The sequence below is a fragment of the Anolis carolinensis genome, unplaced genomic scaffold (genome assembly GCF_035594765.1).
Source record: "Anolis carolinensis isolate JA03-04 unplaced genomic scaffold, rAnoCar3.1.pri scaffold_9, whole genome shotgun sequence".
Classification (NCBI taxonomy): domain Eukaryota; kingdom Metazoa; phylum Chordata; class Lepidosauria; order Squamata; family Dactyloidae; genus Anolis; species Anolis carolinensis.
The window spans coordinates 29,332,437-29,355,595 of NW_026943820.1; the positions used below are offsets into that span (position 1 = coordinate 29,332,437).

Here is a 23,159-nt window from a genome sequence, read left to right on the forward strand (position 1 = left end):
CCGGCTGGTGAGTGAGAGAGGGAGGGAGGCAGACTGCAAAGGCAACAGTGGCATTAGAAGCAGGAGCCTGGCTGGCTCTTCCAGGCTTTTCTTTTTGCCACCGCTGTTGCCTTTGCAGCCTGCCCTCTCTCACTCTCATTCACCTGCCTTCTTTCTTCCTCTCTCTCCTTGTTAAGAACTGGCCAGTGAGTGAGAGAGGGATGGAGTTCAGGCTGCAAAGGCGACAGCAGCATTAGAAGCAGGAGCCTGGCCGCCTCTTCCAGGCTCCTCTTTTTGTCACTGCTGTCACCTTTGCAGCCTGCCCTCTCTCTCTCACTCACCTGCTCTCCTTTTCCCTCTCCCTCCTCCTTGCTAAGAACCAGCCGGTGAGTGACAGAGGGATGGAGGTCAGGCTGCAAAAGCAACAGCGGTGGGAGAAACAGAAGCCTGGAAGAGGCGGCCAGGCTCCTGCTTCTGCTGCCGCCTTTGCCACCCTCCCTCTCTCGCTCTCTCATCACCGGACCAGGTCTTAGCAGCAAATGCAATGGCGGCAGCAGTGGCAGAACCAGGATCCGGCCTGGTGAGTGAGCGAGGGGAGGCCTATCCCTCCCTATTATCCAACTGTTTCGCTTATCCAACACTGTGCCCACCCGTTTATGTTGGATAACGAGACTCTGCTGTAGTACTATCTGTCTAAAGTGAGATTCCAGGAAATTCCTGACCATGAAATCTGTCCCAACAGTGGAACTCTCTGCCTTGGAGTCTGGTGGAGGCTTTTAAACAGAGGCTGGATGGCTATCTGTTGGGAGTGCTTTGACTGTGCTTTTCCTGCCTGTCAGGGAGTTGGACTAGATGGCACATGTGGTGTCTTCCAACTCTATAATATTATGAAATGTTTCTGCTTCTGCAGTTGCTGGAGATGGAACGGGATGGATTTCATCTTCAGCAGCCAAATAAGACGGAATGCCAAATGCTTGGCTCGCGTTGTACTTAGTCCTTCTGGGACGCAAGGCAGACTTGGGGGCCGTGCTGTTGCTGGGTGGGCTTTGGAAAGGCCTCTTGCGTTGACCCACTGACCGCCTGCCTCCTCTCCGTCCCCAGGGGTGTCCTGGCCCGACATGCACCGTCTGGCCGACCGCGTCCATCTGGAAGAACTCACCCGGATCGGGCTCCTCCGGGGCGACGTGGACGACATGGTGAAGGTTCATCTGGGCGCCGTGTTCATGCCCCACGGCCTGGGGCACCTCCTGGGGATCGACGTCCACGACGTGGGGGGCTACCCAGAGGTCAGTCCGGCCCATCCGTCCACCCGCTGCTTCTTTAGGGCTACCAAGTGGAAGCGCATTGGAAATGGGAGGGACGGGGGGCTAGAAACGACCCAGGCACTCACTCATCTTCCCAGTCTTCAAGACTACTTAATACCTTTGACTGTCCAATCATTACTATGTTCTGTTCCTCGTTTGAAAGTGTAATTTCCTATTTAACTGTGCAGAATTTACTTTGAAAGTGTTGGGTGTCATCCTGGACTCCTATAGTGATATATATTATATATTACTAGCTTTGCCCGGCCACGCGTTGCTGTGGCTTATGGGAATCCTTTGTTGGCCAGGTAGAATACCAGTGAATAGCCTTCCAGTCTCAAAGCCTGGCCGTTTTCTGGAGTAGCCAGAGTAGCACCCTCACTCAAAGAGCAGCTTTGAAACCTGGCTACTTCCTCAGTAGGGGAATCCTTGTTTGGCCAGCTTGAACTGCACTGAATAGTCTTGCAGCTTAAAAGCCTGACCGCTTTCTACATACGGCATCCTTGCTAGGCCAGGTTCAATGGGATGGAGTAGCCTTGTGGTTTCAGAGCTTGGGAGTTTTCTATCTAGGGGAAATCTTGGTTGGCCAGGTTGAATAACACTGTATAGCCTTTAAGTGGCCGGAGCTTAGCCTTCTAACTGGCAGCAATTGGATAAAAACAATTATTCCTCTCCCTCTAATTAGGACTTTATTTTTCTTTTCTTTTTGTTGTCTGAACGTAGAGGCATGGATGAGGGGTTGTGCTGCCAAGTTTAGTGTTTCTGGGATGTGAAGTTTTGTTGTTTTGTCCTAGGCCGAAATTTCATTACCCTTTTATATATATAGATGATTGACCATAACTCCGTTCCTGTGGTTTACACAATGAATAATGGTAGACTTATGTATAGTATCAATATAACAAACCACGTATAATCCAATGCCCAATTTCAACAAATATAATTACTGGTGCATAAAATAGTCTTATTGAAGTCTTGATAATATTCTCAAGGTTTGTAACACTCTTCTTCAAAATCAGTCACTCAAAGTAAATCAAAGTTCCATGTCAATAGTAACAAAGAAGGATAACTCCCTGGTTAAAGGAGTATATTGGTGGATTCCAGAGTTTATACAGTATATGGATCCCGGAGATAATGTGGTCAATCAAATCTGGTTGATACGACTGGTCTCCCGGGTATACATCCAGTTTCAGTGACCTTCTTCAGGTAGACCATATGGTTTGTATTATTTTGACTCAACATACAAATAGAGTACTAGATAGTTCTTTTCTATTTATTTTTATAAGAAGAAATAAGACAGCGGAGCATCAAGATACACTACCTAAAGCAAACAGAGAACTATCTAGTACTCTATTTTTAAGTTGAGTCAAAATAATACAAAGCGACATTAGCCAGATGAGTGGGGCTTCACCTGACAGGAAACAACCAGAGCCAGCTAACACCTCCCAACAAAGGATTTCCCCAGGGAGGAAGCAGACATGCTTTGAAGGTGCAAGCCCATTCAGTGCTAATCAAGGTGATTAATTACAACATTCATGGGGTTGTTTTGTGTTTTCTGGGCTGTCTGGCCATGTTCCAGAAGTATTCTCTCTTGATGTTTCACCTACATCTATGGTAGGCATCCTCAGAGGTTGGGAGGTACCTCACAACCTCTAAGGATGCCTACCATAGATGTGGGCAAAACGTCAGGAGAGAATACTTCTGGAATATGGCCAGACAGCCCCGAAAACATACAACAACCCTGTAGAAGCCATGAAAGCCTTCTACAACATTCATACTTGCTTCCACAAAAGCCCACTTTGGACAATGCCACAGCAACACGTGGCCGGGCACAGCTAGTTCAAAATAACTGTTGAATGTTGAAGTTTAATCTGTGTTGATTTGAAATGTGTCTTGATCTGCCCCGAGTCTCATTATGGGGAAATAAGCAGGAGGTGAATAAAAATGGTGGTTGTTGGATAACACGTCATCGCACTTGCATCCAACAGAGAAGGCCATTCTTCTCCTCAAGGCTTGCACGCTCTTTGGGGCTCTCCTCGGGTTAGGACTTCCCAAACCATGGCCTTCCAGGTGCTTTGGACTCCAGTTTCCAGCATCCTCCACTAGTCAGGAATTCTGGGAGCTGAAGTTCAAAAACACCAGGAGGACCGAAGATGGGGAAGCCTCCACTTTGGATGGAGAACTTCTGCAGAGGAGAACCCTAAGCCATGAACCTCCTGAGCCATCTCTTCCCGCTTTCTTCTCCGACAGGGAGTGGAGCGCATTGACCTGCCGGGTCTCCGGAGCCTGCGCACAGCCCGCGTCCTGGTCCCGGGCATGGTCTTGACCATCGAGCCGGGCATCTACTTCATTGACCACCTCTTGGACCAGGCCCTGGCAGACCCAGCTCAGGCCTGCTTCCTCAACAACGATGTCCTGGCACGCTTCCGAGGCTTCGGCGGGGTGAGTAAACATACTAAACATATCTCAGCACCACCGAAACATGCATTTCCACCACGGGATTTGGTTCTGGGTAGAGACCGCGAGAGGCTGGCGAATGGTGGCGGAGACGTTTGTTGTCGTTGATTCCTATCACGCATTGCAGGATCTCCAAGCAGATCAATCCAGGGAAGACTCAGCAGTGATGATTTGTGGCCCAGCAGAGACCCCAAGGCCTGGGTGCTGTGCAAATAGAAGTGCACCATAGAAGATAATAATTTAAAACTCAAAAAAGGAACATAATTTAAACATTCTAAAAACATATTAAACTTCCTCAAACCACAAGGAGAGGCAGGTAACAAATACAATTATTATTACCGTATATACTCGAGTATAAGCTGACCCGAATATATGCCGAGGCACCTAATTTTACCACAAAAAAACTGGGAAAACATTCACTCCAGTATAAGCCAAGGGTGGTAAATTTCAGAAATAAAAATAGATACAGTAGAGTCTCACTTATCCAAGCTAAACGGGCCGGCAGAATGTTGGATAAGCGAATATGTCGGATAATAAGGAGGCATTAAGGAGAAGCCTATTAAACATCAAATTAGATTATGATTTTACAAATGAAGCACCAAAACATCGTGTTAGACAACAAATTTAGCAGAAAAAGTAGTTCAATACACAGTAATTCTATGTAGTAATTACTGTATTTATGAATTTAGCACCAAAATATCAAGATATATTGAAAACATTGACTACAAAAATGTGTTGGATAATCCAGAACGTTGGATAAGCGAGTGTTGGATAAGTGAGACTCTACTGTACCAATAAAATTACATTAATTGAGGTATCAGTAGGTTAAATGTTTTTGAAAGTTTACATAACGCTGTAATTTAAGACTGTCCAACTCTGATCAAATCATTATTTTCATCTTCTTCAATGTCAATGTGCTTATGTATCCTTTTAATAATAATAATAGAGTAAAATAATACATGTAATAATAATAGAATCATAGAATAGTAGAGTTGGAAGAGACCTCATGGGCCATCCAGTCCAAACCCCTGCCAAGAAGCAGGAAATCGCATTCAAAGCACCCCCGACAGATGGCCATCCAGCCAATAATAAATAATACAGGAAAATAATAAATGTAATAATAATAATATCAGAGTGAAATAATAAATGTCTTCATAATAATAATAAAAATAGAGTAAATGTAATACAGTAGTAGCAACAATAGAGAAAAATAATAAATGTAATAATACCAATAGTAATAGAGAAAAATAATAAATGTGCCATATATTCTCTTGTATAAGCTGACCCAATATAAGCCAACCAGGACCCTCACCCGAGTATAAGCTGAGGGGGGCTTTTTCAGTCTTAAAAAAAGGGCTGAAAAACTAGGCTTATACTCGAGTATATACAGTATGTTTCTGTCTCTTTGAATTAAACGAAGTCAGACCACATCTAGTCCCTATTTCCAGGCTCAGTGGGAACAGAGATACGGAGATTTCTTCCAGTGGGTCGGTGCCGTTTCTGCCCCTGCCCTTCCCCATGGAAGTTCCCTGTCCAGCAGCCAGAGCTGAGTCATGCACTCTGGGTTTTGCAATCCCTCCTGTGTGTGTGTGCAGAGCACACACTCTTATCACAACCGTGTGGGACTTTACCTCCTGCTGCTGAATCCCCCACCACCACCACCACCACCACCACCACCACAAGTCTGAGGGGTTTATCTCGGCTTCGTGCTGCTCCGTTATCAACGCGTGCAAGCCAGCCAAGATCCGGGGATGGGAGGAGGTGTGCGTCATGCCCCTCCATCCTTCCTCGGCATTGCTTTTGTGCCTTGGCAAAATTTGCAAATCTGCCAGACGGAAGCAATTTCCTGACTAAGGGTTGAAGGCAAGTTTGCCGCTGCTTTTGCAACCCGAAAGAGACTCTGGCAGTTCGAAAAATCCTGTCGCTTTAAGAAACCGACTGCAAATGCAAGATAGCAACAGGTCTTGGGCCCCCGTGAGATTCTGACTTCGCAGATAAGATTAGTGCATCACTCAGGCAATCATTCCAAATATTGTCACATTACAGATGGAGGTTCCATTGAGAAACCTGAGGTTGGGGATTAAATGAGAATTTCAGGCACAGAGTTCCAATATTTGGGAAACAAATGAGACTCAGGAATAGATTCAATACAGAAATCAAAAGAAAGGAGAAAGCAAATGCGTTCAGTGAATAGTTTGTTCCAGTAGAGTCACACTTATCCAACATTGGATAAGTGAAAACATTAGATAATAAGGAGGGATTAAGGAAAAGCCTATTAAATGTCAAATTATGTTATGATTTTACAAATTAAGCACAAAAACATGTTTTAACAACAAATCGACAGAAAAAGCAGTTCAATACATGGTAACGTTATATAGTAATTACCGTATTTAGCACCAAAACATTGTAATGGACTGAAAACACTGACTACAAAAACACTGGCTACTAAAAGGCAGTGTTGAATAATACAGAATGTTGAATGAGTGAAGGTTGGATAAGCGAGACTCTACTGTAATTTGTTAGATTGTCTTCTTCATTTGACATTGATCATGGTGAATTCTCCATAACCTTTCTCTAATCAATTCCTCTGTTTGCTGTGTGCCATAGAAAAGAGTAGGAAAGGGTTAAGGGAGAGGCAGTGGGCAGGGCCATGCAAATGAAGAGAGAAAGGAACACTGGGATGTGCTCGCTGTAACCTGTAATGTCCTGGGAGTTCTTTGGGAACTAGAGCCTGTTTGTGGAGGCTGGAGGCTGTCTGTGTGAGTGGACACCCGTGCCACATACACACATACAGATTTTCACTCTTATTATGGGTATATTATTAATTATTATTATTATTATTAAACTTTATTTGTACCCCGCTAGCATCTCCCGAAGGACTCGATGCGGCTTACAAAGGCCAAGGCCTCAACACACAATATAACAATACAAAACAAAAGGCAAATTAAAAACAATCAAAACAGTATAAGCAACAAGCAATAAACAATATGTATAGATTTACAGCATTTATATTCCACCCCTTCCCATGGTTCTGCCTTGCCTTTGGATGGTGACGTTGTTCCCATTTCATAGGTATCATGCACAGGAAGCAGTGGGAAGTGTTCATGTCCAGACCAGACCCCCATCACCCCGCTGGCTGCAACTAAATAAAGTTTATTTCATTCAGGTGTGCCCTGCCTGTAAATTAATGTCAAACAAAGAAGATAATCTGACAAACAGCTCGTTGAACGCATTAATAGAGGCTCGGTTGCATGCTTTGTTTGAATCAATGGGCTCTTTTGCAAGCAGAAGAGCAAATGTTAACTCAGCAATATTTTTAGATCAAGATGCCCCAAGGTCAGAAGCAATTGGGGCAGCTGTGTGGTGGGAGTCAGTGGGGTTTGCGTCCCTTTGGATTTGACACTGGGCTCAATTGGCTTTTATGGCAGCCTGGAGGCTCACTCGCCGGCTCCCGATAAGATAAGGAACAATGACTGAGTCTGCATATTTAACTGGGGCAGGAGATTAGGGCCGAGCACAGAACAGTCCCGGCCTTTTGATTCACGCCCAGAGAGAACTGGAACCATTTCAAAGGTCTTAGTAACGCTATCAGCTACATGGCATCCGTTGCCAAGACTCAGTTTTAAGGCGAGACTGTTAAAAAAGGGCAAACAGAGCTTAACAGAGACACATAGAGAGCAGTTACAGGCATGGATTTGCATGTCACCATCTCCAAACTGGGAGGGCATGAGACACAAGCCCCTTCCACACAACTATGCAAAATCCACACATTAAATGGGATTATATGGCAGTGTAGACTCAAACAATCCAGTTCAAAGCAGATATTCTGGATTATATGGGTGTGGAAGGGCCCTCTGGCAAAGTAGAGTCTCACTTATCCAACATAAACCGGCCGGCAGAACATTAGATAAGCAAATACGTTGGATAATAAGGAGGGATTAAGGAAAAGCCTATTAAACATCCAATTAGGTTATGATTTTACAAATTAAGCACCAAACATCATGTTGTCAGAAAAAGTAGTTCTATATGCAGTAATGCTATGTAGTAATTACTGTATTTACGAATTTAGTACCAAAACATCACAATGTACTGAAAACATTAACTACAAAAACACTGACTACTAAAAGGCGGACTGTGTTGGATAATCCAGAACATTGGCTAAGCGAATGTTGGATAAGTGAGACTCTACTTTTACAGTGATCTCCAGCTGAATCTGGTTTCTACATATTTAACATTAACTCTGCCCTTTGTCAGTAGACTTCTGTCCCATCCTTTCATATGTAGTATTAAGAATATTATATTATTAATATAATATAATATTCAGGGCCATTCCAGTAGTCCTAGCACATCATGCATCGCCCCATCAATGTTTAACATCTACACAAACGACCAGCCACTGCCAGAAGGAATAGAGAATTTCATCTATGCTGACGATCGTGCCATCACCGCCCGTTTTTTCCTTTCTTGGTAGAATAAGAGATAATCATGAATATCAAAAAAGCATGGAGGTATGAAATTATCAAAAGCCCTTTGCCTGCTCTGATCCCTTGGACCTAGTTTTAAAAACATATAGTTTAGAAAATTGGGAGAGGGGAGAGAAACCAAACAGGGAATCACTGAGTGTCCATTTCTAGATCTGATCATTGAATGAAGAAACTATCCAGCAACAGTCCCCCTCATCACCAAAAACCATTGGTCACAGTGGCCTCCAATGTGGTGAAATGCCTTTTGCGTGTCAGTGAAGCGGGACCTCAGGGGCCCTGTAAAAATGCCCTGGGGAGCTGTGGCGGAATACAAAAATAAAGTTATTATTATTATTATTGAAGTTATTATCCTAGGCATTTGGTGCTTGTTTCAGCCATGAAGCCAGCACAGGCCAGTCACGTGTGTGATCCTTTCTGTTTCTGTCCCCAGGTGCGCATTGAGGACGACATTGCAGTGACTGCCAATGGGATGGAGCTGCTGACCTGCGTCCCGCGCACCGTGGAGGAAGTAGAGGCCTTCATGGCTGAAGCCCGGGGCAACCCCAAGACCTTTGCGTCCGTCTCCAGCCAAAGCAGTGGCCCCTAAGGTGGTGAAAGCGTGGCTCCACTGAAGGAGTGCTCCAGTAAAGCAGAGAAGCTGCATCTCTAAAACAAAGGAAAATGAATGCCTTGTGATTTTTGCTGAATTAATACTACGAAAATGAAATGGATCTTGGCTCATCTAACTCTGTTCTTGCTTCTTTGCAAGGAGTTTGAACCCTGTATGAGGGACGGATGAAGCTAGTCTGGGAAGCACTAATTTTTGCAAATACAAAAATCAACAGATTCTTGATTGTATCTCTTTTTCACTAACACATGCCGATAAACATCAGCTTTCGACTAATCCTAATGGAGGAGCCTGTTGGGCTGAACAAACAAGCAAATAAAAACTTTGCCTCCAAGAGCCATTGTCTGGCTTCCAGTTCTTTCTCTGGGTCCCTTTCAAGCATCACGTGCAAGCCAGAGGCCCATCAATTTTGCCCCTGAAGTCAGTAAGGTGAGTTCAGGAATCCAGAACTAGTCCTACCACAGGGAAAAGCTAGTGGCAGTGTTTTCTGCCGGGAAACAAGGGGATATTGGGAACACAGTCTGAACCACTGGTTCCTTGGTGAGGAGGTACAGACATCACTCACATAACGGAGATGGGGCCCTGAGTGCAAACCAGAAAACTCTCCCATATGCTGCTTAGCAGCAACTTCCCTACAAGCCTGCTTTTGGTAGGCGATGGAAGTCTTGGGTGCACCTGTGAAAACGGAAACAACAGAACATATGTGGACAAAAGAACAGCCATGTTAGATCATATTGAGAGCTAACCCAGTATTCTCTTTGCACAATGGCCCATCAATTCCCCACACCATCCACTAAAACAGAAGGAGAAAAGTCACTCTAGTCGCAATTAAACTGAAGTCAGAAAAGGAGGAAGAGAGTAAGGCTGGGCTCGATTCCTGTTTCATCTGTTTCATTCGTGGTTTTGTACCGTTTCATCTATTTGGATTGCACGGAACAGTATAAGCCCACAGGAACAAAAGAAAGTACAAAAGAAACAATAGCCATTTGGTCGACTGATCTTTGTCACCGGGCACTTGATGTTCGTAGGCCCTGGCTGCCAGGCCTACGAGCATCAAGCACTCAATGTCTCGTAGGTCCGGCTTGCAGGGCCTACAGACGAGCGCTGAACACTCAACGGCTCCTAGGCCTGGCTCGCAGGGCCTACAGTCAAGCACCAAACGCTCAATGCTCATAGGCCCAGCTTGCAGCTAGGCCTGGCAGGCAAAGCCTATGAGCCTTTGAGTGCTTGATGCTTGTAGGCCCGGCTCAAGGCCTGAAAATTTTTTGGTTTTTTCAGACCTTGGGTGGAAAAGCCCATTTGTATAGGCAACCATTTCCGTCAGCGGCGGACGGAAACAGAAATGGGGCCATATGAATGGAACAAAAAACAATAAGTAATTTTATACAAATACACAACCTTAGAAGAGAGAGGGGACAACAGCTTGATATCCTATTCCCATGGCAAAGCACTTCAATAAGAATTGAAACTGAATTAATATAAAAATGAACAGCAACGCCCACACTGCTCACAATCTTTTGCTTGAGCATGTATTACCCAGAAATCCAAAATACTCCAAAACTCAAAATTGCTCACCTGGCTGAGGCAGGGACACCTTTGCTTTCAGATGGGTCAATACACACAAGCCCTATTTCATGTACAAAACTTTAACATGTTGCATAAAATTACCTTCAGGTATGAGAATATGGTTTATAAAACATAAATGAATGTTGTGATTAAACATGCAAAATATCTCAACATATATATGCAAATATTCCAAAATCCCAAACACTTCACATCACAAATATTTTGGGTAAGAGATGTAAATTTACTCACGGATCAAACTACTGAAGGATAAAACTTGCACTTCCTTACCTACTCTCCTGACGACCAAAACAATACGCAAAATGGGGATGTAACCAGAAACTATCCCAAGATTGAGCCATTTGAAAAGATCTAGCAGCAAGTAGAAATTATTGACAGCTCTTCTGAGAAAAACACACACAAAAATAAAACTAGGAACCAAATCACTGACAAATTAGAAATGGAAAAATGCAATTTGTGCACCATAAGAGGACAGTGATATAATAACAATCTTGCCCAATCTTGTTCTCTATTAAACTACACATTCAATTACATTGCACATTGTTGTCAACAGGTTTAATCCCTGGAAAAGCTCAGTCTTCTGATGTTTTGGTTCCTCTACAAACCCATTTGAAACCAGATCCTTCTGTACAATTTCACAGAAGTAAAAACAAGCATGATTTTGTAAGGTATTTTTAATTATTTTCTATCGCTGTTGCCAAGTTCTCAACCCAATCTTTCTAAATACATATACAAACACAGTGACTGCAAGGAGGTATAAAAGTCATTTTCACTAGTCCAGTCAGTCATAGGCAAACATACTATTATGAAAATATTCTGAAAGAGAAAAAATAAATTAAAATGAGTACAATGACTTCCCTGCTCTAGTTGGTTCAATTCCCTATACCCCGCAAGGTATAAGGGGCTTGTCACCAGCATTTGAAAAGTATCACAGAGCTACCTTGTTTCCCCAGAGGAATGTCAAAAGAGGCAAGAGCTGGTTTTGTTTATTCAAATCAGGAGGATGGCTTTTTGAAAAGAACACCCCGACTTATTTTAAGTTTCTGTAAGCTGCAAGATAAAATAACAGCTAATTTGAATGGCTGGAGGAGACATGCAGTAAACACCCAATAAACATCCAACGGCCCTTCACAAGACATGCCTTTTACCATCAGCTCCAACACATAATTACAGCATTAAGGGTGTAAAAGTCATTGCAGGGAGGTGAGAGGTCTACCTGTGTTTACAGCAGCCACTCTTTATAGCCCTTTGTCATGAAGCTGCCCTTCTGTTCTATCTATCTGTCAGTTGTGAACATACTTTTCACCTGTGCATATGCCATCAAGCATTGGCCTCAAGGAAAGCAATTCACACAGTCTCCCAATAAGGTTATGGATGGAGACGCTTTAGACTCATTTCCAGGGCTGAAAATATCACCACGGCATATCCCAGCAGAGTGGCAGCCTCACCAGCAACTGTTGGGGACATCTCACCCCACATTTATTTGGCAGTAGCAGCTGAAGTCAAGAAAATTTCCCACAATACCTGCGAGAAGGCCTATGTCCAGACTTCAGAGGTTATTAAAATGGTACATATAGCATGTATCCAGGTGAGGCTACTGTTGGAAACAGACCTAGAGAATGCAGCAATCCAAACCTTATCCAATCCTCACTATCTCTCAGGCACTGTTACTGAGCATAATGCTCCTCTATATATTATTTAAAATTGTTTTAAAAGGTTCCTCCCTAAATTTCAAAATGAGTTGTCGCAACAGCTCTCACAATAACAACAAAACAGGTGAAGAAATAAGTGTTTGAAATTTTTAAAATATAAAAAGAACAGCTTTTTAACCAACTACTACATTTGACATCTGTTTCCTAACTGCTGAAGAATCCTGTGACAATTTAACTTAAGGCTATCTCCCACTCAACCCCTTACGTTAATCAGACCTTTTATGCTACTTTCATGCCAGCTGTTCAAAAGAAAATGAAACCAATTGTCTTCAACATGGCACCTTTGGCAATCATGCAGCTCTCAGTATCCACAGCTTGAAAATATTCCCAAAAACAAATCTGCAAGGTTAGACCTTGACTTTTTGCCTTTTTAAGTAAGGAATACAATTTTACTACACCATTATTTATTGTGGCGCTTGAGCACCCACAGAGTTGTGGAGGTCCCAGAACCAAACCCCAGCAGATACCAAGAGCCCACTGTATCTTAAAGTTTTAATCCCGAAAACAATGTTATCGCTGCCCTATCACCACATCTTATCAAATCAGGAAGACATTTAAGTAAAATGAAGCATCCCATGTTTTATTTTTTAAAATGTTGGGGATGCTTGTCCAAACATGTGTCTTAAATCAAAAATGCCAGACTCGAAAATGCATTAACACATAGTTCAAAACAAATACTTGGAAATTAAAAAGCCTGCAGTTTACCTGCATCAACCCTTCAGTGTTAAGCCTACATTTTTTAAAAACCCACGCACGCACACACACCAAATGATCGTTGTTACAAAGTTGGGAGAAGATCGTCTTGACTTGCATATAGGATGCCGTTTGCACACCATTCTGTCCGTGAGCTGGAAGGAGTGTGTCTACTGCCCAGAGCCATCTGAGTTTGTGACGGGGCTTTCCGTGCCAAGGGGCGGCACATTGTCTGTGAAATTGTGAGCGTGTTCGAGAAACAAGTCTTTGAGGACGCTCAACTCCTTCGTCAGGAGCTTGATTTTGGCCTCCAAGCGTTCATTTTCTTCTTTGAGCTGGTTGACCCTCTGCAGGGTGTCTTGGGCCTTCTGCTTACTCTTCAAGCGGCTCTTCTTCACCGCTATGTTGTTGCGCTCCCTGCGCTGGCGGTACTCATCGCTGGCTCGATCAATGGCGGAGTTCTTCTTGCCCTGCTTGCTGGGAGGTGAAGCCTTGCCTCCACCTCCGGGACTGACCGGCACCAGCTGAGGGACCTGCTGCAACCCACTGGTGTGCGCCTGGGTGAAGATGACACTCACGCCGTTGGTCTCTGCACTCGTGTTCTCCTGTGATGTCTTGCTCATTTGGACAGACTCGTCTTTAAACCAACAGTATGATTTCTAAGATAAACTGAGGTGCTCTGGATTTCCAGCTGCTTCCAGAATTCACAGGGCTTAACTAGTAGATGAATCTAGAAACAAAAACATGTTCGTTTGTTTAACACGTACAATGCCACATCTATCCATTCTTGTTTCACTCCTTTATCTGCACAGGCAATAATGGAATAGGATTTATTTCTGAGCAGGTATGGACAGGATTGTGTTGGAGAACAATCTACTCGGATCTGCATATCTCAGTAAATTTTCAGGTTCAAAATTAGCTAGGTTGTTGTATTATTTTAGCAACATAGATAGTTTGACTAGCAAGTATTTGTGCGCACAGAAATATACTGAATATTATTATTATTTATTGGAGATAGAGTGGTATATAAATAAAGTTTTGTTGTTGTTTTGTATTAGCGATATTTATATTTATTACTGTTTTTGCGATTTGCGTTGTAGTGTATATTGTATATTATTATTTACTGTATCGTTTATTGCTCTATATTATGTTGTATTCATACTTGTTATATTGTTTTGCTCTGGGCATGGCCCCATGTAAGCCGCCCCGAGTCCCCGCTGGGGAGATGGTGGCGGGGTATAAATAAAGTTTTATTATTATTATTATTATTATATCCCACCCTTCTAACCCCAAAGGGGACTCAGGGTGGCTTACAAGTTATATGTACACATACAATATATTATATTATATTACTAGTATAATACAATATAAGCATTATATATTACTATAGTTTATTACATTATAATATTATTATCAATATTATATGAATATACAATATATTATATTATTAGTATAGAAATAAAGTTTATAAATAAAGTTTTGTTGTTGTTGTTTTGTATTAGTAATATTTATATCCCGCCCTTCTCACCCTGAAGGGGACTCAGGGTGGCTTACAAGTTATATGTACACATACTATATATTATATTATATTATTAGTATAACACAATATAAGCATTATATATTACTATAGTGTATTACATTATAATATTATTATCAATATTATATGAATATACAATATAATATATTATTAGTATAGCATAATATGAGTATTATGTATTATTATATTATTATACTGACACAGGAAACATGATGGAATGATGTCTTCCTGGCCCCCTTCTTCACTCTGGCCAAGAATATGGTGTTTATACTGATAGTTTCAGAACACTAATAGCCTTCTTCCCAGGAAAGAGTTTTGTCTCTAGCTTATCTGTGATGAATACAATTTATTTTCTAAGCCACTTTATAGTCATTTGCTTCCTCTTGTCACCTCATCCTTAGGCAACCTCTCTGCCACATGCCTGGCTATATTCAGCTATCACAAAGGCATCCCAAGTGAATGGATGTCTAGCCATGTCTTAAATGCTTCCAATTTCACAACCTTCTCTTGGCAACTGGCCTTACTGTCTAACTTTTGCTCTGCTTTTAGACATTCTGTCGTTGTGTGTTTTTCGAGCTGTATGGCCATGTTCCAGAAGTATTATCTCCTGACGTTTCGTCCACATCTATGGCAGGCATCCTCAGAGGTTGTGAGGTTGTCTCCATTCATACCTCACAACCTCTGAGGATGCCTGCCATAGGTGTGGGCGAAACTTCAGGAGAGAATGCTTCTGGAACATGGCCATACAGCCCGAAAAACATACAACAACCCTGTGATCCTGGCCACGAAAGCCTTCGACAAGACAATAACAATTTTATTTTTATACCCCGCCTCCATCTCCCCAAAGGGACTCGGGGTGGCTTACATGGGGTCAAGCCCAGATAAAAACAATAACAATATAAAACACATAAAGTGAAAAAGACATGTGCAGTCGTAAAATTTTATACATTAACATAAAAGATAAAATAGCAAACTTAATCAAACATGATTAAAACACAAAAACGTTATAAAAAATGAACTGGGGAAAGTGCACCATATAAATTTGTAAACATGAGGTAGCTGATAAAGTGCTGCAGATTCGTGAGAGAGCAACTTGGGATGGGAAAAGGCCCTGTGGCTTATCACATTAACAAAGCAAAAAAGTGCAATAGATGAGGAAATAGTCATGGAGGCAAGATTTATCATACCGAATCAATAGTCCAATGTGTAAGCCACTACGTCACACTGGTTCCCAACGTACCCTAGGATTAGAAATCAGCATTGAAGAGGCCAAGAGACAGCCTGAAGGACAGGGAGATCTTATGTGCCAGCATCCTACAGAGAATATAGTTATTATCTGAAAAACTGCTATTGAGAGATCAAGCTAAAACATCTTGACCAGTAGACCAGTGTTTCCAAATAGCTGACAGGTATATGTCTAGCCTTGGAGCTGGGCTCACAAACAAATGATGAAGAAGGGGAACAATAAGAAGCAGGAGCCTCCCATGTGTCCTTTTTTCTCTAGAAGTCAGCGGATTAACTTGCCCAGTTTACAGATTTCAGCAGCTAAGATTTGCCACAGTCGTTTGTAGCCAATTCCACCACCATAGTGCAAATATCATCATCCAACTATGGTAATTATTAGATATTTGAGACTGAAGAACCAGCAGAGTTCCTAAAACTGCTCAAGGGTATAAAATACAATTTTATTTTAATATAGTAATGACAGACAAGTAGCAAAGACCTGCTGTTCTAGATGTAGCACTTCCAGACACAATACCCTTTGTACAACATTTTTCCTCTATTTATCTCAAGCCATTTTCCTCACTCAGCGCGTAAGAATAGTAGGGAGCCGTTTCGCAATCTGCCAGATGAACTTTTGTTGCTTTGAACATAAAGTGTCTAGCATCTTAAGAATGTGCAATGGGCAATGTGGCATTATTTTTGCACCCAAAAGAAAAAGTTCTGGAGAATCTGAAATAATACTCAAAATGTTGCCAACAATTGCTATAGATCTAATAAAGATTATCTTTCCTACAAGAAGGATTACACATTCTTGAAAATTGCACTTGAATTTCAATAGGTACAGTAAGTGGAAGCTCGTCCCCAGACAATACTATGCCTAAGCAAACAGGCTCCATGCTTCCAAGCTTTATTCCCACATGAGATGAGATTTTATAATGGTGAAAGACTAGTTGGCATGGTAGCACACACTGCCAGACCCATAAGGACTATCTGGAGAAAAGTGAAAGCTCCCACTTCCAGCCTCAGAGGAATAATCAATCTTGACTAGAAAACTCTGTGAGGGTTGCCACAATAACAATAATAATAACCACCACCACCTCAGGGAGTCTGAAGGACCATGAACTTGCCCTATGATTTAAAAGTTTAAACACTTATTCATACTTAAACACTGCTCTACACTTATTTTCAACTGTATCTATTTCCATGTAGTGTTGCTAATACTTGATGTTTGATAGCACAAACTTGCAATACACTCGACTACAGCATTTCATAGTTGTTATCAAAATCATTTGCAGATATCAGCATTTAAAGAGCTTTCAGACCCTCTGGCAGGATCCATGAATCTCTTATATATACATAATAGTTATTCTTTTGCCAATGTTATTTCTATACACCAAGGTATTCCATTTAATGCTGTTTGCCAACTCCCTGTCAAAAAGGAAATAAAAACACAAGCTTGTGTGGAATTATAATAAACCTGGAACTAAAGGGGAGCTTTGGGGTAAAATATGTATAGGTATACACTGTAGAAAGAATGCAGTTTGACATCACTTTAGCTTTCCTGGCTTAATGCTATGGAATGCTGGGAGTTGTGAAGCCCAAATTATTATTATTATTTGAAATGCAACATGATTAGTACACAACAAACAAGATCACTAAGCTGGATTTTATACTTGATCACATGTCGGACACTTCCCAAGAGTTTATTTTTTAATTTATTATTATTATTATTATTATTATTATTATTATTATTGAAAATACGGCTTACAGTAATACTCATATCTGCATAGTTGCAGGTTCACTTATTATTATTATTGATATGATTGCTACAACTATTACTGGAAATACTATTTATGGTAATACTCAGGTTCACTTATTATTATTAATATTACGATTGGAAGTATTTGTTTTTATTATTTATTTATTATTAACATTTATTATTAGCATCATTATTAACTTTATTTCTATCCTGTCTGGGACTCAAGGCAATTAACAAATAAACACACCTAATAAAAATTTTAATTTTTTTTAAAAACAAACAAACAATTGAAACATTTGTGGGTGGACAACAAAAAGTTAAATTACAAGAAATACCATTGCATTAATACTCTCTATCCATGTGCATTTTGTTATGCATAATATTAATCCATTAGTACCATTACATGTTAATACTCTCTAGCCTTGTGATCAGTATTGTGTGTATGTTTGTTTATTCTGTTATACAATACAATATACAGTAGTCTCACTTATCCAACCCTCGCTTATCCAAGTTTCTTGATTATCCAAGCCATTTTTGTAGTCAGTATTTTCAATATATCGTGATATTTTGGTGCTAAATTCGTAAATACAGTAATTATAACATAACATTACTGTGTATTGAACTGCTTTTTCTGCCAAATTTGTTGTAAAACATGATGTTTTGGTGCTTAATTTGTAAAATCATAACCTAATTTGATGTTTGATAGGCTTTCCTTAATCCCTCATTATCCAAGGTATTCGCTTATCCAAGCTTCTGCCAGCCAGTTTAGCTTGCATAAGTGAGACTCTACTGTATTAATATAATAAAATACATAGAATCTTATATAATATAAGGCCAAAAAGTGGTTCAATGGCAAATCGGATAAAGGAATATATTAATATAAATATTATATAATATACTATTAATATACTATAATATAATAATATAGGCCCAAAAAGTGAATAAAGAAATCTGATAAAGGAATATATTAATATATTATAATACAAATACTAATATAATATACTATTAATATACTATAATATAATATAATATAATATAGGCCCAAAAAGTGAATTGACAACAAATATAATATATTATTATATTAATTATATTAATAATATATTATATTATATTAATAGTATATAATATAATATACTATTAATATACTATAATAATATAATATAATATAATATAATATAATATAGGCCCAAAAAGTAAATAAACAACAAATCGGATAAAGGAATATATTAATATAATACACTATATTAATATACTATATTAATATAATATATCAATATATTACTATAGCATAATAGTATAATAATACAATATACTATTGTATTACATATAATATAATAAATTATTATGATATCTTGCTTACATTATGAAACAAAACCAAGGAGAAATACCATTAAAATTACATTCCAGATCCCCCATTCGATGGCAGGCTAATATTATCCTCCTCCTCTTGTGTTTGCCTTTCCTGCTTACAAGCCCAGCCTGCTGTTTCCTTCAGCGCCATTGCCATGACGTCACCCGCATTGGCTCTGAAAGTTGCTCCAAGATTGCATCATCCCCTCCCTTTGCGCACGCGCAGACCCGAGGGAGGCTGGCGAGCCCAAGCAACTTCCCTCCAGTGCGCACGCGCAAGGGGACCGAACTCCCCCCGCCTTCCCCCTTTGCGCAGGCGCAGTGTAAGAACTCCCACATCTCACTCGCCTGGAAGCGGGTATGCGCATGCGCAGAAGGGGGTTTTTTTTGTTGTTGTTTTCTCTCTTTCTACCTCTCCGGAGAATGGACTTCCTCCGGGGCTTCGGTTTCCTCACAAGGACCGGCCACTCCACCCCTCCGCGGCCTCCTCCTCACCTTTCCCTCCGCAAAGAACTGCCGCCGCCGCCGCTTCCTCCGTTCTTTCTCTCGCCTGCGCGGTTGCGAAACCCGGCTCCAGCCAGTCAAGCTTCGAGTTACCTCACGGTGGACCCGATTGACAGCTGCCTCCACCAATGAGGAGCCAGGCTTCCTGGAGTCGGGTCCAATCCGAGGCTTCGGGCCGGGAGATTGGCATCTCCTTTTACCCAATGAATCTCGTCGCTTCGCTATATTGTACCCAATAAGCGAGCGAATTGGGAGGGCGGGCCTAGAGTTGTTTGTTTAGGGAATCTGTTGAATTCCTTGCATCTGCCAGTATTAAAAGTAATAATAATATGTATTATATATCTATCTATACACATAATAAAAGTGAAAATCTATATGTGTGTATGTGGCTATGGAAAATACTCTTTAATACTCCTATCTGCATTGTTGCAGGTGCACAATTATTATTATTTTATTATTACTATTATTGAAAATACTCTTGAATACTCCTATCCACATAGTTGTATCTGCACATCATCATTATTATTACTATTATTATTGAAAATACACTTTAATACTCCTATCTGCATAGTTGCAGGTGCATATTATTATTATTATTATTATTATTATTATTGAAAATACACTTTCATACTTCTATCTGCATACTTGCAGGAGCATATTATTATTATTATTATTATTATTATTATTATTATTATTATTATTGAAAATTCACTTTAATACCCCTATCTACATAGCTACAGGTGCATATTATTATTATTATTATTATTATTATTATTATTGAAAATACACTTTAATACTTCTATCTGCATACTTGCAGGAGCATATTATTATTATTATTATTATTATTATTATTATTATTACTATTATTGAAAATACTCTTGAATACTCCTATCCACATAGTTGTATCTGCACATCATCATTATTATTACTATTATTATTGAAAATACACTTTAATACTCCTATCTGCATAGTTGCAGGTGCATATTATTATTATTATTATTATTATTGAAAATACACTTTCATACTTCTATTTGCAGAGTTGCAGGTGCATATTATTATTATTATTATTATTATTATTATTATTATTGAAAATACACTTTAATACCCCTATCTGCATAGCTGCAGGTGAATATTATTATTATTATTATCATCATCATCATTGAAAATACTCTTTAATACCCCTATCTGCATAGTTGCAGGTGCATTATTATAATTATTATAATTATTATTATTATTATTATTACTATTACTACTATTATTGAAAATACTCTATAATACTCCTATCCACATAGTTGTATTTGCACATTATTATTATTATTATTGAAAATACACTTTAATATTTCTATTTGCATAGTTGCATGTGCATATTATTATTGAAAATACTCTTTAATACTCCTATTTGCATAGTTGCAGGTGTATTATTATTATTATTATTATTGAAAATACACTTTACTACTCCTATTTGCATATTTGCAGGTGCATATTATTATTATTATTATTATTATTATTATTATTATTATTATTATTATTATTTATTGGAAATACAATGCCATTCAGTATACACTTTACGGTAATACAGATACCTATGTAGTTGTGCTTGCACATTAATAATAATAATAATAATGTAGATAGTGCCATGCAATGCACATGGCACTCCCTAGCCATATTCCCACACTTGCACAATCGCATACCGCTGCAGATTCCTCTTTTCTGCCATCGGCATTAAACTGACCACAACACTTAGTAATTTCCAAGCAAAGAGGATGTTTCATCCTTTCTTACCTTGAGCTGCCCCTGAGAAACGAATTGTGCAACTTTTACTATCGGCATCCACATCTCTGGGGAGAAGAGAAAAGAAGAGCGATCATGCCCTGGCATGCACCAAGCGCATGAATGTACATGCGTGTGCATTCATTTAAAGATGGATTAGGGGCCCAAACTCCCCTGAAAATCCTAAGAATCCCGTGAATCTCATAAGGAAGCGGAACGGATTCTGATCCCGACTCCTTCAATGTGAGAAATACACTGCCTCTCCCTTAACCCTTTCCTACGGCACACAGCAAACAGAGAGAGGGAGAATTCGCCATGATTTCTAGGAGTTGTAGGTCCTGGGATGTATAGTTCACCTGCAATCCTTAGAACCAAACCAACAATAGACCTGGAACTAACTTGGCACTAACTGGCCTTTATGGATCAAAAGTTTCACTAAACTCACCATTACGTGCAAAACGAGTGCTTGAAATTCACTAATTCTCCTCCTCCTTGCCTTCAGGGAATTCCTCGTGGGATCATCTTGTCAAGAGTCCAAAAGGAAATACTGGATGTGATATTTTCTGGAGGTGAGTCTGAGCAAACAGGATAAACAGGAGAGAAGGGGAAAGCACAAAGTTCCTATATATCTATGTCTTGTCTATATATATCTACACATAATCTATCTATATATATAAAAGAGTGATGGCATCACGGCGACCCACCAAACAACAAAACTACAGGCCCCCAACCTCGAAATTTGACAACACAACCCATCATCCACGCCTCTAGGTTGATACAACAAAAATAAAATAAAAATAAAATCCTAATTAGAGAGAGAGGAATAATTGCTTTTATCCAATTGCTGCCACTTAGAAGGCTAAGCTCTGCCCACTTGGTCTCCTAGCAACCCACTCAGCCCAGTGTTAATAAAAGAATAAAAAATAAAATAAATACAAATAATACAATAAAAATAATTAAAAAAAACTAAAAAAATTAATACAATCAAATACTATAACAAAATAACTAAAAACAATAGAACAAAATAATAAAATATAATAAATAAAAAAGATAAGTTACAATAAAATTAATTAAAAAAATACAAATAACGTCAAATAAAAATTCCACAACAACTTTTAACTAATACCACCACCACTTTGCCACAGCAACGCGTGGCCGGGCACAGCTAGTGTATGTATGTGTGTGTGTATGTGTGTGTGTGTGTGTGTGTGTGTGTATGTGTGTGTGTGTGTGTGTGTGTATATATATATATATATATATATATATATATATATATATATATATATATATAAAAATGCAATGTGCATAATTCCCATGGAGTAAACAACAAAACCACTGGACCAAATCACACCACATTTGGCCACAAAAGACATAGTCATCCAATTAATGCCTTTCAATCAAAAAACCATAAAAATTAGGTCCAAATTACAAAAAAAAACCCTATATATATCTATCTATATAAAAGGGTAATGAAATTCCGGCCTAGGACAAAACAACAAAACACATCCCGGAAACACTGAACTTGGCAGCACAACCCCTCATCCATGCCTCTACGTTCATACAACAAAAAGAAAAGAAAAATAAACTCCTAATTAGAGAGAGATATGAATAATTGTTTTTATCCAATTGCTGCCAGTTAGAAGGCTAAGCTCTGCCCACTTGGTCTCCTAGCAATGCACTCAGCCCAGGGGACAGGCAGGGTTAGGCCTCACTTAGGCCTCTTCCACACTGCCTATAAAATACAGATTATCTGATTTTAACTGGATTAGATGGCAGTGTAGACTCAAGGCCCTTCCACACAGCTATATAACCCATTTATAATGGACTTAATGTAAGATAAAACCTTTACCCTTTACCTTAACTACCACCAATTCCTCAATACTTTATTTCCCATACCACCATACTTTGCCACAGCAACACATGGCCGGGCACAGCTAGTCTATATATATATATAAATGTAATGTGCATAATTCCCATGGAGTAAACAACAAAACCACTGGACCAAATCACACCAAATTTGGCCACAAAAGACATACTCATCCGATCTATGTCTTTCAATCAAAAAACCCTAAAAATTAGGTCCAAATTACAGAAAATCCCCCAAAACCAAAAATTATTAACCATGCATGCGCAGAGACCCCCGGGAACCTTGGTGACAGGTGGGAGGAGCTTTAATGGACACCATGCGCCGAGGGTTTTTT

The 23,159-nt window shown here is 39.9% G+C and overlaps 2 protein-coding genes across 10 annotated transcripts in view; one reads left to right on the forward strand and one right to left on the reverse strand.

The window, feature by feature from the left end:
* pepd (peptidase D) overlaps positions 1–9,161 on the forward strand; it is a 115,406-nt gene extending 106,245 nt beyond the window's left edge. Inside the window, exons 13-15 of the mRNA XM_062961528.1 lie at positions 1,081–1,265; positions 3,528–3,719; positions 8,649–9,161. Of these exons, the coding sequence (XP_062817598.1) occupies positions 1,081–1,265; positions 3,528–3,719; positions 8,649–8,804 (533 nt within the window). The 3' untranslated portion in view covers positions 8,805–9,161. The remainder of the gene's footprint in view (positions 1–1,080; positions 1,266–3,527; positions 3,720–8,648) is intronic.
* The window catches only part of cebpg (CCAAT enhancer binding protein gamma), a 99,867-nt gene continuing 78,908 nt past the window's right edge, over positions 2,201–23,159 (reverse strand). For 2 of the 9 annotated variants that reach the window (XR_010000528.1, XR_010000527.1), the window contains exons 3-6: positions 21,404–21,533; positions 20,971–21,026; positions 19,180–19,491; positions 2,201–3,938 (exon numbers count right to left, since the gene is read on the reverse strand). Coding sequence is in view for 7 of the 9 variants with exons in the window: in XM_062961531.1 (XP_062817601.1) it covers positions 12,985–13,437 (453 nt within the window). In the remaining 2 variants the exon portion in view is untranslated. Of the gene's footprint in view, positions 3,939–11,065; positions 13,545–15,538; positions 16,507–18,694; positions 19,046–19,096; positions 19,492–20,970; positions 21,027–21,403; positions 21,534–23,159 lie in introns of those variants that run through there. The other 7 variants (XM_062961531.1, XM_062961534.1, XM_062961535.1 and 4 more) reach the window with 7 other exon arrangements.